Source organism: Hemibagrus wyckioides, linkage group LG15, assembly GCF_019097595.1.
Source record: "Hemibagrus wyckioides isolate EC202008001 linkage group LG15, SWU_Hwy_1.0, whole genome shotgun sequence".
Classification (NCBI taxonomy): Eukaryota; Metazoa; Chordata; class Actinopteri; order Siluriformes; family Bagridae; genus Hemibagrus; species Hemibagrus wyckioides.
The window spans coordinates 2,031,805-2,051,777 of NC_080724.1; the positions used below are offsets into that span (position 1 = coordinate 2,031,805).

At 40.1% G+C, this 19,973-nt stretch overlaps 1 protein-coding gene across 1 annotated transcript; it reads right to left on the minus strand.

The window, feature by feature from the left end:
- Positions 1-205: 205 nt before the first annotated feature.
- On the minus strand, positions 206-16,746 carry nfascb (neurofascin homolog (chicken) b). The gene is made up of 28 exons (XM_058409032.1): positions 16,380-16,746; positions 16,265-16,307; positions 14,414-14,530; positions 14,163-14,268; positions 13,820-14,010; positions 13,591-13,713; positions 13,306-13,476; positions 12,481-12,592; positions 11,389-11,573; positions 11,154-11,285; positions 10,878-11,021; positions 10,676-10,787; positions 9,871-10,034; positions 9,489-9,636; positions 9,268-9,392; positions 9,032-9,133; positions 8,684-8,896; positions 8,501-8,577; positions 7,043-7,268; positions 6,786-6,901; positions 5,504-5,714; positions 4,183-4,305; positions 3,904-4,077; positions 3,218-3,349; positions 3,038-3,104; positions 2,751-2,762; positions 2,522-2,557; positions 206-2,432 (listed from the first exon to the last, which is right to left on the minus strand). Exons 3-28 carry the CDS (start codon positions 14,493-14,495, stop codon positions 2,261-2,263), a joined length of 3,456 nt encoding a protein of 1,151 aa, XP_058265015.1. The 5' UTR covers positions 14,496-14,530; positions 16,265-16,307; positions 16,380-16,746; the 3' UTR covers positions 206-2,260.
- Between the last annotated feature and the right edge of the window lie 3,227 nt (positions 16,747-19,973).

Below are 19,973 nucleotides of genomic sequence, written 5' to 3' on the forward strand. Positions count from 1 at the left end.
CAAGCAAGGGCTCTTGCAGGGGCTTCTGCATTATTATTATTGTTTGTAGTAGATGTTTTTCATTTGTCTCATGTAGAAGAGAACATTGTACCATTCGAATTCACTTATACAGTAATTAGTATAATGCAACATTCATCCAGCATTATGTTAATGACTTAAAAACATGTTCTCTGGAATGTTTAATGAACGTAAATTTACAGAACACAACTAAACACATATTGTTTACTTTTATTTAAGGTAATTGAATGGCTTTTATGAGCACTGAGAAAATATTTATAGTAATTAGAGGTGGAACAGAACAAATTATAGGTCCAAAAAAACAGAAAAATACTCTGTACTACAGATACAGACAGTGATTAGTAATAATAATATCACTAGTGCTTCAGTTATCTTTTCCAATCTAGACATGTACCTTGACTTTGCAGATGTCGCTCACGTTAACATGACGGCAAGTATATATACATAAAATATACATAAAAATAAAAAAAACATTGTCATATTCTGATCAGCTATCTTATTAATATCAATATTCAGATCATGATCTAGAGGTCCCACTGCTTTTATTTTATCAACAATACAAACAGACATATGTACACCGATCAGGTATAACATTCTGAGCAGTGACCGGTGACGTGAATATGATTGATGATCTCCTCATCATGGCACCTGTTAGTGGGTGGGATATATTAGGCAGCAAGTCAACATTTTGCCCTCAAAGTTGATGTTAGAAGCAGGAAAAAATAAAACAGTCAGGGTGTCCATGCTCACCATGGAGTAATGGAAGAAGGTGGCCTGGTCTGATGAATCACGTTTACTTTTACATCACGTGGATGGCTGGGTGCGTGTGCATCTCTTACCTGGAGATCACCAGGATGCACTATGGGAAGAAGGCGAGTCGGCGGAGGCAGTGTCCTGCTTTGGGCAATGTTCTGCTGGGAAACCTTGGGTCCTGCCATCAATGTGGATGTTCCTTTGACACGTACCACCTACCTAAGCATTGTTACAGACCATCTACACTCTTTCATGGAAACGGTATTCCCTGATGGCTGTGGCCTCTTTCAGCAGGATAATGCGCCGTGCCACAAAGCAAAAATGGTTCAGGAATGGTTTGATGACCACAACAACCAGTCTGAGGTGTTGACTCCGCCTCCAAATTCCCCAGATCTCAATCCAATCCAGCATCTGTGGGATGTTCCGGACAAACAAGTCTGATCCATGGAGACCCCACCTCACAACTTACAGGACTTAAAGGATCTGCTGCTAACATCTTGGTGCCAGATCCCATAGCACACCTTCAGGGATCTAGTGGAGTCCATGCCTCAATGGGTCAGGACTGTTTTGGCAGCAAAAGGGGGACCAACACTACACAATATTAGGCAGGTGGTCATAATGTTATGCCTGATTGGTGTATGCAGCCATGTTGTCATTGGCTTCTGGCTTTTCATTCACAAACCTGATTGATGTACAAAAACACTCTACTTACATCAACAAAACAGAAAATTACCAAAATGACAAAACTCCTAAAGATACTTGCGTGCCCTTAGCTACCTAAATGGGTTCTACATAGAAACACCATTAATACAGGACACAGGAACAGGAAGTAAACACTCTGTTCAAAGGCTCCAAATAGAGGAAACAAGATTTAAGGGTTACAAAATTCAGTTCTACAAAGAAGGCAACTGATCCTAAAAGAGATATGTGTGTGCTATAAAAGTGTTGTTTGTGCTGTCTCTGACATTAATGATTTGTTTCGATAAATAATTTTCGATTGCAAAAAACAAAAAAATCAATTGGCACAATAAAATGAAACTGCACTTGCAGAAACAATACATTTTTGGGTGAAAACCAGAACATTAAAAAAAAAGGATGTATAACGTCACAGATATCTAGAAGTTTAGCAAATTTAGACACAAGAAAGTTTTGTTAACATCGAACAAAAGCCTGACTGTAATGAGCCTTATACACCTTCAAGAAGCACCTGAACTTGGTGCATTAGCTGTCTTTAAATGATCAATATAGCTTTTCCCATATAACATGAAGAAATTTCCCATATAATTCTAAAGAAAAATCTCTTCAATAAATACACACGTCGTTGTTGACCCATCGCTGTTAAAACCCCACTGCTCACGTCCGTACTGTAATCCAGGCTGAGTTGCTGCATGATGTGTCCAGTGGCACATGAGCTCTGGCCATTTTGGTCACGGTCAGCAGTGTATCAGGGTTTCTCAGCGACCATGATTTACACACTTTGGGAGTTGCTTTATGCAAAAGAGTCTCTTTCTCTCTTACTAGTGCCGGTATATTCACCAATAAAAGACCCATCTTCGTTGAACTCGATCTCGTCACCTTCAGTGTATTCCATCAGGCTGTCGTCACTGTTTGTCATCCTTTGCATGTCCCTCTGAATCCGACCCTGACGGCTTTCTTCCTCTCTGGAGAAACACACAACAGATATAGACGACATGTGATATGGACGACACGGATTTAATCATTTATGTCAAAATTTTGGCTTAGTACATACCGCCTGGAGTAGGGTAGCGTGGGGGCACGCGTGATCCTGCATTAAACAACATGGAGTGTGAAAAACTTAGCAGCAGGTCTTCACTAGCACCAACAAAATGAGTTTTTTTAACATGATAATGTTTATTTCAATATATTCAGTATTTTGTTGCTGGTTAGTATAATAACATGTTAAGCAAAGACCCTGATTAAAAACAAAAACAGGTTATCATCTATGACATACATCATACCTTTCGAGAGACCTTCAGGGGTCCGATGAGAAAAATAAGAAAGAATGACCAGGGATGAGACGCAGTTGAGGGATGAAAGGATGAATTTACAGGAAAGAGAGAGAGTTATTATGGCGCATATTCTTTACATAATGTGATGCGACATGGTTAAATCATGGCTTGGAATAGGTACAAGAATGCATTGTTTTCATTTATTTGTATTATTTTCATTGCAAAGATGACAAATTCTTCACCTTTAATGGATTTTCTACAGAATAAAATTACCGTAATCGTAAAGATTTATTTACCTGTATTCGAAAGACCCCTCTTCCTTCTCATCCACAGAGTCAAGTGCAAAATTCTGTTTGTCTCTCACTTGAAGAAGAAACGCAAGGATTACATTTTTTTATTTTTTATTTTTATTTTAGCTTTTCTGTAATGGCACACTTATTTACCCTAAAGGTTTGCTTAATGCTTTTGTGTTATACCTGGGTATTTCCCTCCACGTGTTTTTTTAATGAAGAAGACTGTGAGCATGATGAGAACCAGGAGTGCAATGGCACACATCAGCCCGATGAACCAACCCTGTGTTACTATGTCCACTTGCTCCCGGGTATATTCTGTTCAAACACATACAAAGAGACACTATGTGAGCATTTACAGCATTTTTCAAGGTACAATTCTTGTAATGTCCAGTTTGGAACAATGTCCTCATGTCTGCATTGATGCCCAATGCCCTTGTGAATTCTGAGAATTCTCAGTCACTCAGCAGTTCAGATGACGGCATGTGAACATTTACCAGACTCTCACCAGTCTTCTAATTATAAACACATATCTCTTCCCAGTTGCAAATGTACGTCTATATATACCTCGAGCTATGGTATTGCGAGTGAAATCACCAGATACAAACTCAACTAGTAAGACCTTTGGTTCATGTGCAGACATTGAATGGAAATAATCACACAGGGCACTATGGTGTCAGAGGAGATAATCAGTGTTATTCACTTCACCTCTCACTGCTCAGAATCTTATGCCTGAATGTTACACATGTTCATAGTCACCTGCCTTTTTATTAGACACACCTCTTCCCAACTGTTGTCATTTTGTCATTGCAAATGGTCAATCTAGATATTTTTCTGTGCCCTCTTTTAGATGGCACTGCATGTGTTTTTACCCTCTGTTGTGAAATGAGGTGACTCCTCTGTGAATGACTCTCCCAATCCCACCTCTGTCTGAGCAGCCAGACTGAACTTGTAGCGAGTGTAGCGGTCAAAGCGGCGCAGCGAGAAGTGGGTGGTGTTGGGAGGGATTTCCTCCACCACCATCCGCTCTCCTGCTGACACGTTCACTGGACAAGAAGAGAAATCACAGGTCATCCTGACTAGGTAGGCTAAATCGATCACATCTTATTAGCTATTTCTTTTTAGTGTTCAGCGTAAAGACATATCCTCACATGTCTGGTATTTGAGGAGGTACCCTGTCAGGATGCCATTGGGTTCTGCGGGTTCCTCCCAGTCCAGGTAGATGGTGTCGTAATGCCTGTGCATGATCCTGAAGGATCTGGGTATTGATGGTACTGCAGATAAAAGAGAACAGATAAGAGTGTCAGCTTGTCAGAACTTTCTGTAAATAATTGGCATATTGCTTGCAATACAAATCATTATCATGCAGCCATTTCCCCTGGAACCTTTCCACTTTTCCTATCATAAGGATCAAGATTCAGGTTAAGACCCCTGAATCACTAAGAAGGACAATAGTTAATATTGAACCTGGAGAAGGTAAACAAAGACATTTAGGTTGAACCAAACACACCTACTGGAGAGGCATGTCTCTGCAGTGGTCAGTATCTATCAAAAGTATCCTTTAAGTCCTATAATGGAGACCCCACCTCACAACCTACAGGACTTAAAGGATCTGCTGCTAGCATCTTGGTGTCAGATACTACAGCACACCTTCAGGGATCAGTGTATGCTCCAACACTCTGCTTAGACAAGGCAGCCCCCTGAGTCTTTCCTTCACAGCAGCTAAACATTTTGTCTGCAGAGTGGATTGTCTCTGTTCGTTCTAAATAATAAATTATGGCACATGCTGTGCACAGAAGGAATACTCTGCAGGTTATTTTCAGTGAAAGGTCAGTCAGTTGGGTGAAATAATTTGTCAGCAGGAATCCCAGATTCACCCACAAGATTAGAGTAATCTGGCCACCAGGACATGCAGGCTGGGCTTATTGCCAGAGCATGCAGTTCTCTATTATTTTTGCCACAGTAATTGCTAACAAGAAGGCATTTCAGTTCAGCATCCTACAGCTCAAGAGGGCCAATGTTATGCTCCCAGGCAAAAGTACCAGATTTAGAAGCTTTAACTTTTTCAGAAAGGAAGCAATAAACCTATGAGACTCCAGAAAGATGGCATCCACAGTGTTGTGGTGTGCTGCAATGGCTGCCACTGTCTAGCAGTCCCTTTATATATAGTTTTAGGAAATGCACCAGCCAGTGTGCTAGGCTCATGTATTGAGAAGTATTTTCTGGACTGATAGGTGACAGTTTTCAGTTAGCTTTTGTCTTTAAGAGGTCAAGTTTAGCAAAATTTTATATTCACCCAATTGCCAAATCATACAGTCATCTATGCACCATGCTACGGCATCAGTATATATTTATTAACAGAAATTACAGAATTTTAATTCAAATAAAATTATTATTCATGTCAATATTTAAAAAAAAAAACAGGAAAAGGAAATTAAGTATCATAATACTTAATATATTGTTTGTCAGTACCTCCCTCAAGGGTCTGGAACTCAATCCTGTTGCTTGGTGGACCCTCAAAGCGGTTATTGGCCACTGCTATGTACATCTTGTAGTTACTGTAGGGGATTAGGCCAGTGAGGGTGCCAGAAAGCCGAGGTCCATTTGCTTTAAAGCTCTTGGATTTGATCCTTGTGGTCACACTATGATGGGGCAGACGGCTGCTTTCTCGCCAGTAATACACCTGAGTGAACACCAACAACATAACAAAGTACTGCCATAGTAGTTATGCTCATGTACGCCGGTTTAAATCTCATTAATCCTGTATGTGCTATGCGGTTTTCATTACAAACAAATCACCACTCAGTTTGACAAAACTAAAATTTACATGTTAGTTCTGTGTCACTGATTTAAACAGTGTGGTCAGTTGAATTTATGAGAAGTAGTAGTAGGTTTCTCATCAAAACATACACCGATCAGCCATAACATTCTGAGAAGTGAGAGGTGAAGTGAATAACCTTCACCTGGCCTGCATGGGCCCCACCTCTCAACTTACAGGACTTAAAGGATACTTTTGATAGATACTGACCACTGCAGACCAGGAACACCCCACAAAAGCTGCAGTTTTGGAGATGCTCTGATCCAGTGGTCTAGCCATCACAATTTGGCCCTTTTGGTCAAACTCGCTCAAATCTTTACGCTCGCTCATTTTTCCTGCTTCTAACATCAACACTGAGGACAAAATGTTGACTTGCTGCCTAATATATCCCACCCACTAACAGGTGGCATGATGAGGAGATCATCAGTCTTATTCACTTCACCTGCCACTGGTCATAATGTTATGCCTGATCGGTGTAAGTCCAAAGCAATGCAGAAGTGGTTAAAAACAAAAAGTTAAAATTCAAGTCCAAATCCAAATCCAGACCTGAATCCCGCTGAGAAAAATTGCCCTGTTTGAAATATGCAGTCAACAAACCTCAGCCTGAATCTAAAACAAATCTGATGGAAGAAGGTTGAAAATCTCTCCCCAGTAGCTTCCAAAACTGGTAGGAATTTACCCCAAGACATTCCTACTGGTTCTACCAAGTGCTAATCTGAAGGGATTAAACAGTTATGCAAGCAGCATTTCTTAATGTTCTTAATTTCTTTGAGTATGCTGACAAATAATTCAATTTGACTTTGAACATTTACTGGTTTACTGATGGACTTTTATGATACATGTAAGTGTCATTTTTAATCCAGACAAATCTTTTTAAGGGAGTGAATAATTTGGCAAGGTATTGTTAACAGACTAATAACTGATTCCACGTCTTACCGTGTACTCTTTAATCTCCCCCATGATGCTGTCCTGGGGAACAGGCTCCCAGTGGACTGTCAGCTTCGTGCTCTCGACATCTGAGACATGCAGGTCAGTTGGAGCAGCTGTAGGACCTGTTAAATCATGCCATGTTTGAGTCGAGGAACTTCATTCACTGTGTAATCTACTGATAATGTCCTGTACCAAAATAAAGTGCATGAATCTATACATGTGTGTATGTAAGCATGTAGGTGTGGGTGTTATGCATCACTCACGATCCTCTCCGGAGTAACCAATGATCACAGGAGATTCTGGTCCGAGGCCAAAGTAATTGACGGCTTGCAGTTTAATCTCATAAGGCGTGAAGGTGTCCGTATCGTAGATGATGTGACTGCACCACCAGTATGTGGTGTAATTTTTCCACTCCTCTCTGGAATCTCGTCTTCTCCACCACACCATGTAGCCAAGCTTGGGCCCGTTCCACTCTCTATACTCCAACGGCTTCACACACAACACACCAGGGCCAGAGCGGAAATTATGAAATTCACATAAGGTCACTTATAGTGAAGTAACATGAACTGAAAATGGAATGTTGTGATTCAACTAACCATTACAACAAGATGCTGTACAAATATATATCAGGTACTATTTCATACACTATATTGCCAAAAGTTTTTGGACGTCTGCCTTTACATGCACATGAATGTAATATGGAGTGAGGTCAGGCACCGATGTTGGACGAGAAGGCCTTGCTCATAGTCTCTGCTCTAATTCATCCCAAAAGTGTTCTATGGGGTTGATGTGCAGGCCAGTCAAGTTCCTCCACACCAAACTCACTCATCCATGTCTTTATGGACCTTGCTTTGTGCACCAGTCATGTTGGAACAGGAAGGGGTCATCCCCAAACTGTTTCCACAAAGCATGGAATTGTCCAAAATGTCTTGGTATGAAGCTGAATCATTAAGAGTTCCTTTCACTGGAACTAAGTGGCCGAGCCCACACCATAATCCCCCCTCCACCAAACCTTACACTTGGCACAGTGCAGTAAGACAAGTGCCGCTCTCCTGGCAGCCACCAAACTCAGACTCGTCCATCGGATTGCCAGACAGAGAAAAATGATTGGTCACTCCAGAGAACACGTCTCCACTACTCGAGTCCAGAGGCAGTGTTCTTTAAACCACTGCATCCGATGCTTTGCATTGCATCTGATGGCCACATGACGTTTGGACCCCACTCTGTGATTTTAACTGAATTACCACATTGTAGCTGAGTTTCTGTTGTTCCAAATTGCTTCCACTTTGTTATAATACCACTAACAGTTGACCGTGCAATATTTAGTAGTGAGGAAATTTCACGAATGGACTTATTTCCACAGGTGGAAACCTATCACAGTTCCACGCTTGAATTCACTGAGCTTCTGAGAGCGACCCATTCTTTCACAAATGTTTGTAGAAGCAGTCTGCATGCCTAGGTGCTTGATTTGATACACCTGTGGCCATGGAATAGATTGGAACATCTGAAATCAATGATTTAGAGGGGTGTCCCAAAACCTTTGGTCATATAGTGTATATAGATCCAATCATTGTGTAAGCAAGAAACAGGGTAGCATATGACATGCAAAAAATTAGCGATACATATATATCTCTGCACAAACTCTAAGCATTTGCACTAAAACAATCCATCCCTGCATACATCCACTCATCCTTTCATTCATCCATTCATCCATTCATCACCTCCCAGCTGATCTCCATGTTGTTTCTGAACACTCCAGTCCCAACTCCTTTGATGTTTCTTGGGATGGCATCTGGTACTAACATGTTGAACACAGACAGTTACTACCAATACACATACACTGTCTTAATTCACTCCAGTAATAAAAACAGTAATGCTATAAATACTAATGCCATCTAACTGACCAGCTCCTCCAGTCTCATAATACGGTGATGGTTTGCTGGGTTTGCTGGAGCCGATCGCATTGATAGCCACGACCCGGAACTGGTATTCAACAAATGGTGTCAACTTCAACATGACCGAGTTCAGGTGACCAGGATAACTGGTCAGGTTCTTCCAGCCACTTGCCACTAGCCAATAATCAGCGAGCAGATCTTCGGTGTACTGCACCAGATACTCTAAAAAAGTTTAATTTAATGTATATGCATTTAAATAAAATTGTACATGAACGTAGTAACAATTAAATGCTCTCTGGTATGAATAAAAAAGTTTATAATTAATGATGCAGAATGTGTGTGTGTGTGTGTGCATGCCTTTGATAGGGCTGTGGTTGCTCAGTCCTGGTATCCATGTGAGTCTAACACTTCGTTCTGATGGATCTGACACCTCCAAATCAGTAGGTGGGTCTGGACGATCTAGTAGACAGAGAAGGGAAGTGGACTGATGTGTTGTCCATAGTAACCCGCTCTTGCATGCAATAACTGTGCATCTCTCTCTCTCTCTCTTTCTGTGTGTGTGTGTATATGTGTGTTCGTGTGTGTGTACATACCCATCACAGTGAGTTTGGCTGATGCACTGATTTCCTCAATTTCGGTCTTAACTCTGCAGGTATATGTACCCTCATCTCTTCTATACACGCCAGCAATACTCATAGAGTCCGCATCCTTAGTCATTCTGCACAGACACACACACACACACTTATACATAAGTCACAGATACCTTTAGGACTGAATTATTCAAATATCATTGTTTACAATTGGCTACATTTACCTTCTTCCAAAGATCAGAAATTTGTTATCCTTGAGCCAGGTGACCTTTACCTCCAAGGTTGGGTCTGACTGGATCTCACAGTCAAAATGTGCTAAGCTTCCTTTCACCACAACAACATTATTTGGGGCAAGGATGATTTTAGTGGGTTCTGGGGGAAAAATGAATATGTCTCTTCATTAATATATATATATTCAAAGTGCAATAGCTCAACCACAATGCAGCACTGGTGATGAATACAGTGAATAGGTCATAGTTAACTCATGTTCATTACAATAAACTGCTGTAAATCTGGATTACGATTGATTGCACTTCTATGGCTGTTCACCATGCACTTTTTAGGCTAATTACAAATTGCCCAATAAGTTCTACTCTAGACACTCACCTTTGACCTCCAGGTCTGTCTCCATCTCATCTCGTCCAATGACATTGCTAGCAATGCAGTGATATTTCCCCTGGTCCTGGAGTTTGGTACGCTTTATTTCCAGCGTTCCATTGGAAAGAATGCTATACCGACTTCCCTCTAATAAACCCATTCCACCTTTAGACCTAAAGCAAAATGCACACAGTCTTAATCGTGCACACTCATAAACTTCCATCTGTGAAAACACAAGTTTCATATCTGAAAGTACACTATATTGCCAAATGTTTTGGGACACCCGTCCATATCATTGAATTCAGTTGTTGTTTTTCAAGGCGTTGGGCTCGGCCCCTTAGTTCCAGTGAAAGGAACTCTTAATGTTTCAGCTTCATACCAAGACATTTTGGGCAATTTCATGCTCTTTGTGGGAACAGTTTGGGGATGACCCCTTCCTGTTCCAACATGACTGCACACCAGTGACCAAAGCAAGGTCCATAAAGACATGGATGAGTGAGTTTGGTGTGGAGGAACTTGACTGGCCTGCACAGAGTCCTGACCTCAACCCCATAGAACACCTTTGGGATGAATTAGAGTGGAGACTGTGAGCCAGACCTTCTCGTCCAACATCAGTGCCTGACCTCACAAATGCGCTTCTAGAGGAATGGTCAAAAATTCCCATAAACACACTCCTAAACCTTGTGGAAAGCCTTCCCAGAAGAGTTGAAGGTGTTATAGCTGTAAAGGGCGGGACAACTCCATATTACATTCATGTGCATGTAAAGGCAGACGTCCCAAAACTTTTGGCAATATAGTGTAAATACTATCCTACCAGCGGAGGTCAGGTTTTGGCGATCCAAAATATGGGCAGTGTAGAAGTGTCCGAGTCCCTTCGACTACTTTAACCAAGTCACCTCTAATGCCCAGCATTCGTGGCTTCATATCTACATATGAAACACAGACTTGTCATTATGACAATAATATATATTTACACAATGTTCTTATAATTCTGATTGTAATTTTACTTATTTTACCAATTACTGCAAGGAAGGCATTGGCCAGGATGTAGCCGTATGGATTGGAGGCATTACACTGGAACACAGCTGTGCTATCAGGCACCACGGCACGAAATATCAGAGTATCTCCTGATACTTGTCTGCCAGGACGCTTCGGAGCATCTAAGATTAAAAGAAAAACACAAACACTTATTAAAAGATAGCATGTGTTTTGGGAAGGTTTTTTTGGATTAGGTTTGTCAGTGAGTATGGTCAGAAATCATGATTACTCAAATGGCATGTGATGTATCTGACCCTCAATAGGTTCTCCATTAACTAGCCACCGTATCTGGGGTCTGGGAATACCATCAGCCTGACAGACGATTTGCCCACTGTCATCTCGAGAGAGAACAAGACTCTGAGGTTTCTCCACCCAAAATGGAGTTGCTACAGAAAACAAGAGGAGAAAAGATAAGAAAAAATGAAAACACAGCTTCATTCTTCATTCATCTTTAGATAATTAATGGTATCCACTGTGATGCGACTTTACATTTAACTTTCACTGTGATTATGTGGTCCACTCTGCCCATCCTGTTGGTGGCAGTGCAGATGTAGTCGCCTCCATCGTCCATTGAGATTTTCTTAATACTTAGAGTTTTATTGAAGTTTTCCAGCTTCTTGCCTTCCATGGACAAGCTTTCCCAGTCTTTAGTCCATTTGATGGTGGGAGCTGGACTGAGGCAACAGAGGAAGGATCACTCAAGTGGTGACTGTTACTTATGTGCATGATTGATAACTACAGAGAGCTTTCGATCATTCATAACCTTCAAAAATCATTTGACAAAGCATGCACACCTATCCGTTACGGCACTACTGATAACAAGTGTTTTATTTTGTTATATAACTCACGATTATAGAAAATATACTGTAGGTCCATTGTGAATTTAACAGTCATCAATCCTTGTCCTTAAGACAGTCATTGCACTGAAGTGAGGTGAACAGAGTTCTGGTTGTTAATCCTAGCTAGACTCCAGTTCTGATCACCCTCACAGACAAAATATTGCTTTTATTTGCGGTGTGTTATTAAGCTGATATAATGCTAGCCAGGAACTAGTGATAGGCCGTTTAAGTGAATTAAAAGTGAATTAAAATCTGAAAATCTGAAAATTTGGAAAATCTGAAAATTAAACTGTTTTATTTTTTTAAACATTTTATTTGATTTACTAAAATTCCTAAATTTACTAACATTCCTAAATTCATAAATTTACTAAAATTCCTATATTCCTAAATTTAATAAAATTCCTAATTTTACTAAAATTCCTGTAGTTTTATTTCAACTAAAACTAACAATGATGTAAATAAACCTAATTAAATTAATATTTTGACAAAATTAATATATTGACAAAATACCAAGGCAAAAAACTAAATATTTTATTTTAAAATTATTTTTAAAAATTCATCGATATTAAAAATAAATAAATAAATAATAATAATAATAATAATTTCCACTTTGCTGCCACATTAACAACCACAGTAATTATTCCAGACTGGGATATTTCTGAGACGTCATTTATCTGACTCAGTGACATTTAGATAGCAAAGAATTATTGTTGAATAGTTCAGCTATGTGTGAAGAACTCACACTCCAGACGCGAAACACTCCAAGATTAGCTCCTCCCCTAGCATTGCAATCTGAGAGCTGGCTGTTCCTCTGGGCTTCAAAAACTTGGGAGCAAGCTGAGCTGCCATACGGGCTGAATGATAGAAAGAAAAAAAATCGGCATGTAGTTCAAACTTTTGATTAATAAGATTGACCAAACTTAATGGGTCAGTATCAGTATGGAGTGGACATTGCTCTGGATACCATTAGAGATTAAGTGTCTTGAAACAATTAGCAGAAATATAAATACAAATTATATACACCAATTAGGCATAACATTAGGACCACCTGCCTAATATTGTGTTGGTCCCTCTTTTGCTGCCAAAACAGCCCTGACCTGTCAAGGCATGGACTCCACTAGATCCCTGAAAGTGTGCTGTGGGATCTGGCACCAAGATGTTAGCAGCAGATCCTTTAAGTCCTGTAAGTTCATACTTAAAGGACTTAAAGGACACTTTTGATAGTTACTGACCACTGCAGACCGGAAAAACCCCACAAGAGCTGCAGTTTTGGAGATGCTCTGATCCAGTGGTCTAGCCATCACAATTTGGCCCTTTTGGTCAAACTCAAAGCTCAAATCCTTACACTTGTCCATTTTTCCTGCTTCTAACATCAACTTTCATGTCAAAATATTCACTTGCTGCTTAATATATCCCACCCACTAACAGGTGCCATGACGAGGAGATCATCAGTCTTATTCACTTCACCTGTCACTGCTCAGAATTTTATACCTGATCAGTGTATATTTTGCCTCAAAGCTAAAGACTGAAGCTAAAATCTGAATAAATTCATCGAGTTCCTCGGTACCTGTGTGCACCTGAAGAATTAATGGAGGTTTCTGCTGGATGATGTTGGAGTTGGGGAAGCGAGCTGTGCATACGTAGTTGGTCAGCGCATCATCAGCTATGACGCTGGAGAAGTACAAATCTCCGTTCTCTGCCATCGATACTCGACGATCCTGGCGAATCGGTACCATAGCTGCAATAACAGTATGAGAAAAGAAAGTGGAGTGAACTTTGACATACGTACGTTTTTATTTGTATTTATTAATATGAGGAGTATTGTTTCATCGTGAAATCTATCGATACTCACAGCTGTTCATCCAGTAGGTCTGAGGTTTAGGTGGACCCACTGGAGGATTACAGGGCAGGACCAGTGGAAGTCCCACAAACACAGACACTGGCTCCAAATATTCCTTCAGCCAAGTACGAGCCTCTGGTCACAGCGATGAAGAAGATGATACACAAAAAGATAACAAAATTTAATCTAATCCTAGATTTTATTCTTGGCCAACTCTATATGAGGTTGTGTTGAAACTTACTGGAGACACGCAAATGAATGTGACTGGACAGAGCTGAACCGAACTCGTTAGTAGCCGTACACTGGTATATGCCCTCATAATCTTCTGGACGTCCCCAAAAAAATATCTCCAGTGTGCCAGAGCGCCTCTTCATGGTGACCTGAGGGTCACGGGCAACATTCAGGAAAACTCCATTGCGTGTCCAAATGAAGCTATGGAGGAAGGTAGAGGGTAAATCTTCATGAACATGAACTGTCCTGTATATTTATAAAGAATAAAGCATTCTGTCTTTTCCAAAGTGCACATTTAGAACAGAATTCTATGCTTTTTGACGATTTCCATGTGAACTGGTTAGGTTTCTTACACTGGAGGAGGGTTTCCAGTGGCCTCACACTCCACTATGATGGGGTCTGTTGGCTCCACTATATAATCTTGGACGCTCTGCTTAATTATCATTGGAGGCTGTCTCACTGCGATTGGGGTTTACACACACACACACACACACACAAATCATCATCATCATCATAGTCATCATCAAATAATATCACTAACATGGACATAGACAGTATAGTTATACAAGTATGCAGAAAGAGATCCTCAGTGACACTGACTCACCATCAGATGGGATTTCCAACGCGGATACCTGTCTCCATAGCTGTAACAGGAGAAGAATTTCCCACAAGCTTTCAGTCCTCATCTCTGAAACACCACCAGCACTAAGCCACCAATACTCTACTCAGACAAAGAGACAACAAAACATTCTTAAGCTTGCACAAAAAAGTACTGAACCGTAAACAGACAAAAGAGACTTGTTCTGAAATCACTTAGCGTGTCATGTGTTTACACTGTGAATAAACCTGATTCTTATTTCCACATACTGTGTTGAGGGTCATGGGAATTGTGCATTTGTACAGTTTACATCATTCGGAGGCTGGAGCCAACAATATGGCCAACAACAACGGGGTAAATCAGTCAGCAGAAAACACGAACAACCCCGTCCCTCATGGAAGAACTCAGTTCACTGCTTTTATTCATAAACTACATGGGTTTTAGGGTTGTTGGTATGGACATGTGTACATTTCTTCTATTCATACAAAAGATTTACTTATCATTTGCCTGTTTAATATCTCCTTCAGGATTGATTCCACTCAGGATATGTTCTTCTTGTTTCCCTTCAGTTAAAATAGTATCTATCTGAATTCCTTGCCCTGTTTGGTACACGTTTGTCAGTTCTCAATCATCAATATAGCACAATCAACACAATGGCTTAATAAAGCAACACTGAACTACATTAAAACCTTGTTGCACTACTACTTATATACCTATAGGACTTCTTCATTCTATGTGTCAATTCTATAAAGTATTTAGAACACAATTTGTCAGGCTAATTTATAATGTCCTGTAGTTCCTGTTTCATTTGCATTTTGTAGGAGCAGACTGACCGACTCACATGATTTGTGTGATGCAAATTCTGTCCAGAGTTTCGTTTCTTAAGCTATCTGTTAGTGAAGAGACCACTATACATTCTAGCAAATTATTCTATTAAATCAACAAGTTTGTACTCGTATAGAGATAACCTCTCAATTATGCTTTCAGTTCATTTGATTTAATTCAATTTAACTCAAGAATATACAATATTTTTTTTCCATCTATTACAAATGATTCAGTGTTTTTGTGTTAAATAACTGTAGTTAAAGGCCAGAAATTTGTGGACACCTGACCAACACAGACATATGTGCTTTTTGAACATCCACTTCCAGATTCAGTTCCCCTTCCTGTTATCAGAACCTTCACAGTTCTGCGAAGGTGTTATACTAGATTTCTGAACTTGTAAAAAGTTGCTCCTTGCTGACCCTTTGCTGTACCTGGCAATAAAACTTTTTCTGATTTCAGATTCTGATTTCTGATGGTCAGAGGTCCACTACAAATACTACAAAGTAATTAAAGCATTATACTCATTTGTTCTGTTATCTGCCTTGGGATTTTCTCTTTAGCAATTAAGCTGTATAGTAACTGTGAAATCATTTCAAAATATAATCATAACCTCATCTCAGTGATTATTGTGACAATAAACAGATGAACAAATGGCGTATATCCAAGTAAATGCTGGAACACCCATTTTTAAACATATTTCACCTTTGTTTACAGGACAAAATGACCCAAATATAATCTCAGTGTCTTAATATAACCAATGATGTGTCTGTAAATCCAACAGGTCCATGATATAATTATAATTATAAAAATAATTAATTTTTCTGAATTGTGACAGAAAATGAGTACTGAGGTAAAAATAGATAGATAGATAGATAGATAGATAGATAGATAGATAGATAGATAGATAGATAGATAGATAGATAGATAGATAGATAGATAGATAGATAGATAGATAGAAGTCTGGGTGTTCTGTGTCAGTATGGTCATTTGTGATAACAGATAAGTAAACAAACATGGATATAACAGGCCTACCAGCTCACACTGAAGCCATCAGAACTTCCTGTTCATCTCTGTACTAAAGAGAAGAAAACAAATCATCAGAAGAAGAAAGTTAAGACAGAAGACAGTTCGATGAAGGTCTGTTTACCTCTGATGTCAAGTGTCCTCTGATGTAAATAAGAATCTGCAGTTATTATCCTCATATCATAATAATCCAGTTATAGATTGGGGCAAATATAATCCCCAGTGGAGCGGCAGGACCAGGAGAATGTGCTGAAAACAATGAATATATCTTGACAGATGTTTCCTTCACTGTAAGCCACTCATAACAGTGTGGTCTATTTGCAGCTGTCTCTCGACTGTTATCCACCCTATTCATCTAGCATGAATGACATACCATCCCTCTCTCTCTCTCTCTCTCCCTCTCTCTCTCTCTCTCTCTCTGAACATCTGGCTGAGTAACCATGAGATAGCTGATTTACATACGCATTTATAGTGTATGTATTTATTTTTGTTTGCGTATTGTTTTTGTTTCCAGGTTCATATAGTTGTCTCAAATCATTTATTTAAAATTTGTTAAAAGATTAAAAGATTTTCCAAGAACAAGAGAGATCTAACTCTTAAAAAGTTATGATCTTTGACATTTAAGACCTGGATCTGAGATTATGGCATCAAGTGACCAAAGACAAATAAAAATCTTGACTAATTTAGAAACACTTCAGCAATGACGACAATATGTAACACACCACAAAGAAATGGAGCAGAGTTGGTCGTGACATCAATGTGTGGGTCTCATTGTTTGGTTTGGAAAGCAGAAGCCGGCTCCGTGAATGAAATGTTTGTTTTCTGTCGGGAAATTAAAATGCAGCAAAAAAACAAAAATCCCATGACTCCTCTGAAAAGGCAGCGTTTTGTTTTGTTTTTTTTTCTTCTTCTTTAGATGAAGCGGAGAATTCTGTCTATACTGACCGTCCAGTTATAATGATTTCTGAAATCCTGGTTAAAACCTGATGAGGAGATAATACAGGGTAGGAAGTGATTAATTTCTTGTTGGCTCTGAGGAATAATCAGGCTCAGGAGAGCTAGAGACTGTGGGTGACACATTCCTATCCCACATACTGTGAGAAAAAGACAGAACAATTTGCTGTGCCCTCAGATATGAGCTTTACTGTACATGAATATTCCATAAGTGCTTCGTGAAGTCAGTAACGTATATGTTCAATAGTGTATAGTGTGTTTTATTAATAACAATGAAATGCCTGTGTCATGACAGAACAAAAAAAACAGACTTTGGCTCACTACTGACGTGAAATGGAGGTATGATCTAACCCTGATAATGGTCCCAGGCCCTACATGATCCTTAACCGTGGGCATGACATCAGCGACTGGTCAGTGCCATGCACCGGAAGGTACAGTGCTGAGCATGAGCTCGCAGTGTGCTATTTCCTTCAGGAGCAAGAACAACAAGGGCACTATTCTCTCAGCTGCACCCGGTTCTACTCTGAAACCAGTCTGATCTTATACTATATTGCCAAAAGTTTTGGGACACCCCTCCAAATCATTTAATTCAGGTGTTGTTTTTCAGGGGTTGGGCTCAGACCCTTAGCTCCAGTGGAAGGAACTCTTAATGCTTCAGCTTCATACCAAGACATTTTGGACAATTTCATTTGTCAGACATTGTTCAGTTTGGGGATGACCCCTTCCTGTTCCAACATGACTGCACACCAGTGACCAAAGCAAGGTCCATAAAGACATGGATGAGTGAGTTTGGTGTGGAGGAACTTGACTGGCCTGCACAGAGTCCTGACCTCAACCCCATAGAACACCTTTGGGATGAATTAGAGTGGAGCCAGGCCAAAACTGGGACCTTCACATGCACATTAATGTAATATAGAGCTGACCTGCCCTTTACAGCTATAACATCTACAACTCTGGGAATTTTTGACCATTCCTCTACATTTGTGAGGTCAGGCACTGATGTTGGACGAGAAGGTCTGGCTCGCAGTCTCCGCTCTAATTCATCCCAAAAGTGTTCTATGGGGTTGAGGTCAGGACTCTGTGCAGGCCAAGTCAAGTTCCTCCACACCAAACTCACTCATCCATGTCTTTATGGACCTTGCTTTGGTCACTGGTGTGCAGTCATGTTGGAACAGGAAGGGGTCATCCCCAAACTGTTCCCACAAAGAAAGCCCAACCCCTGAAAAACAACACCTGAGTTCAATCATTTGGAGGGGTGTCCCAATATAGTGTATTTTACCAAAGAATATAGGGTGAAAACTGTGATCTTAGGATAGCTTCTTCTTCAGAGGGGTCGTTCCACTGCAGATACTTAAACAGCTGGAGGTTCGGACAGGAAAACGGGTTTATCAGCTCTTTGATTATGTGTGTGGAGTGAGCACAGGTAAGCTATTGTACAATTGGCTAAACATTTCTACAATTAATTTTGGAATTTTGGTTTCTGAAAACACAGTGACACAAGGACTTTGTCCTGTCCTTTCAGATACCTTGGCCACTAACTCTACAGTGATTGTGTAAATGGAAGTCTCTGTATCTCCTGGTCATGTCATCAGGAGCTGTTTTGGCCTTCATGTTGGCTCTGGCTCATTTCTCGTTTGAGGAGTGTGAGGAAATGTACAGACGTTTTGGCTCCGATGTTTTCAGGCAGAACCCTCTGGTTGGCACTGTAAAAATGGGCTGGAGTCACTCATACTACAACACAGAGACATGGGAGATGTAAGTAGGTTTGTTTTATATTAAACAAATGCTTAGTCAAGTTCCTCCACACCAAACTTGCTCATCCATGTCTTGTTGACCAGTCATGTTGGAACAGGAAGGGGTCATCCCCAAACTGTTCCCACAAAGCTGGGAGCATGAAATTGTCCAAAATGTCTTGGTATGAAGCTGAAGCATTAAGAGTACCTTTCACTGGAACTAAGGGGCCGAGCCCAACCCCTGAAAAACAACACCTGAATTCAGTGATTTGGAGGGGTGTCCCAAAACTTTTGGCAATACAGTGTATTATGAAGGTAATGACAGAGCTAAATGTAGCTTATTTTTATTATTTACTTACAGTAGAACTATTCCTCAAATAGCAGTGATAACAGATAACTTCAAATTACTACATACGAGGCAAAATTCCTGATCCGTTATTATCCAGCTCAAATGTTCTCGGAAACAGGAATTCTTCTGAGACCTTCAAATTCATTTAGTTAGTACTGAGTTTAGACAGGAATAAAATGATTGAAGGATTACACTAAAGAAAGGTGCTGCACTGATCATTCAATCAATGGCATGGCTCAGTGTCATTATGGATTTCGGTGAAATGGTCATTTACAAAAACCTTTAATGAGGTTTGACCGAAGTCATGGAGAAAAATCTTAGCGTCTCACTGAATCAGTTTCACTTCTCGAGACAGGATTAACCATCTCCCTCCTCCTACGACATACACAAAGCAGCTGAGTCACAAACTCTACACAAGACAGAAAATACCATGATATCATCATCACACACACATACACACACACCCACACACACACACCCACACACACTACAGCACATGTTATGCATGTAGGTTCCTCCCAGCTCTCTGTTTACACATACAGTACCTATGGTGCCACATCAGAGCTTATCTGCGTCACTGCAAAAAATTTCAAAGCACTCAGATCTGACCTGTTCTACTTTCTTTGCTTTTAAATGACCATTGAAGCTCAAGAATTTGATTCTCTTACCAAAGTTGATGATT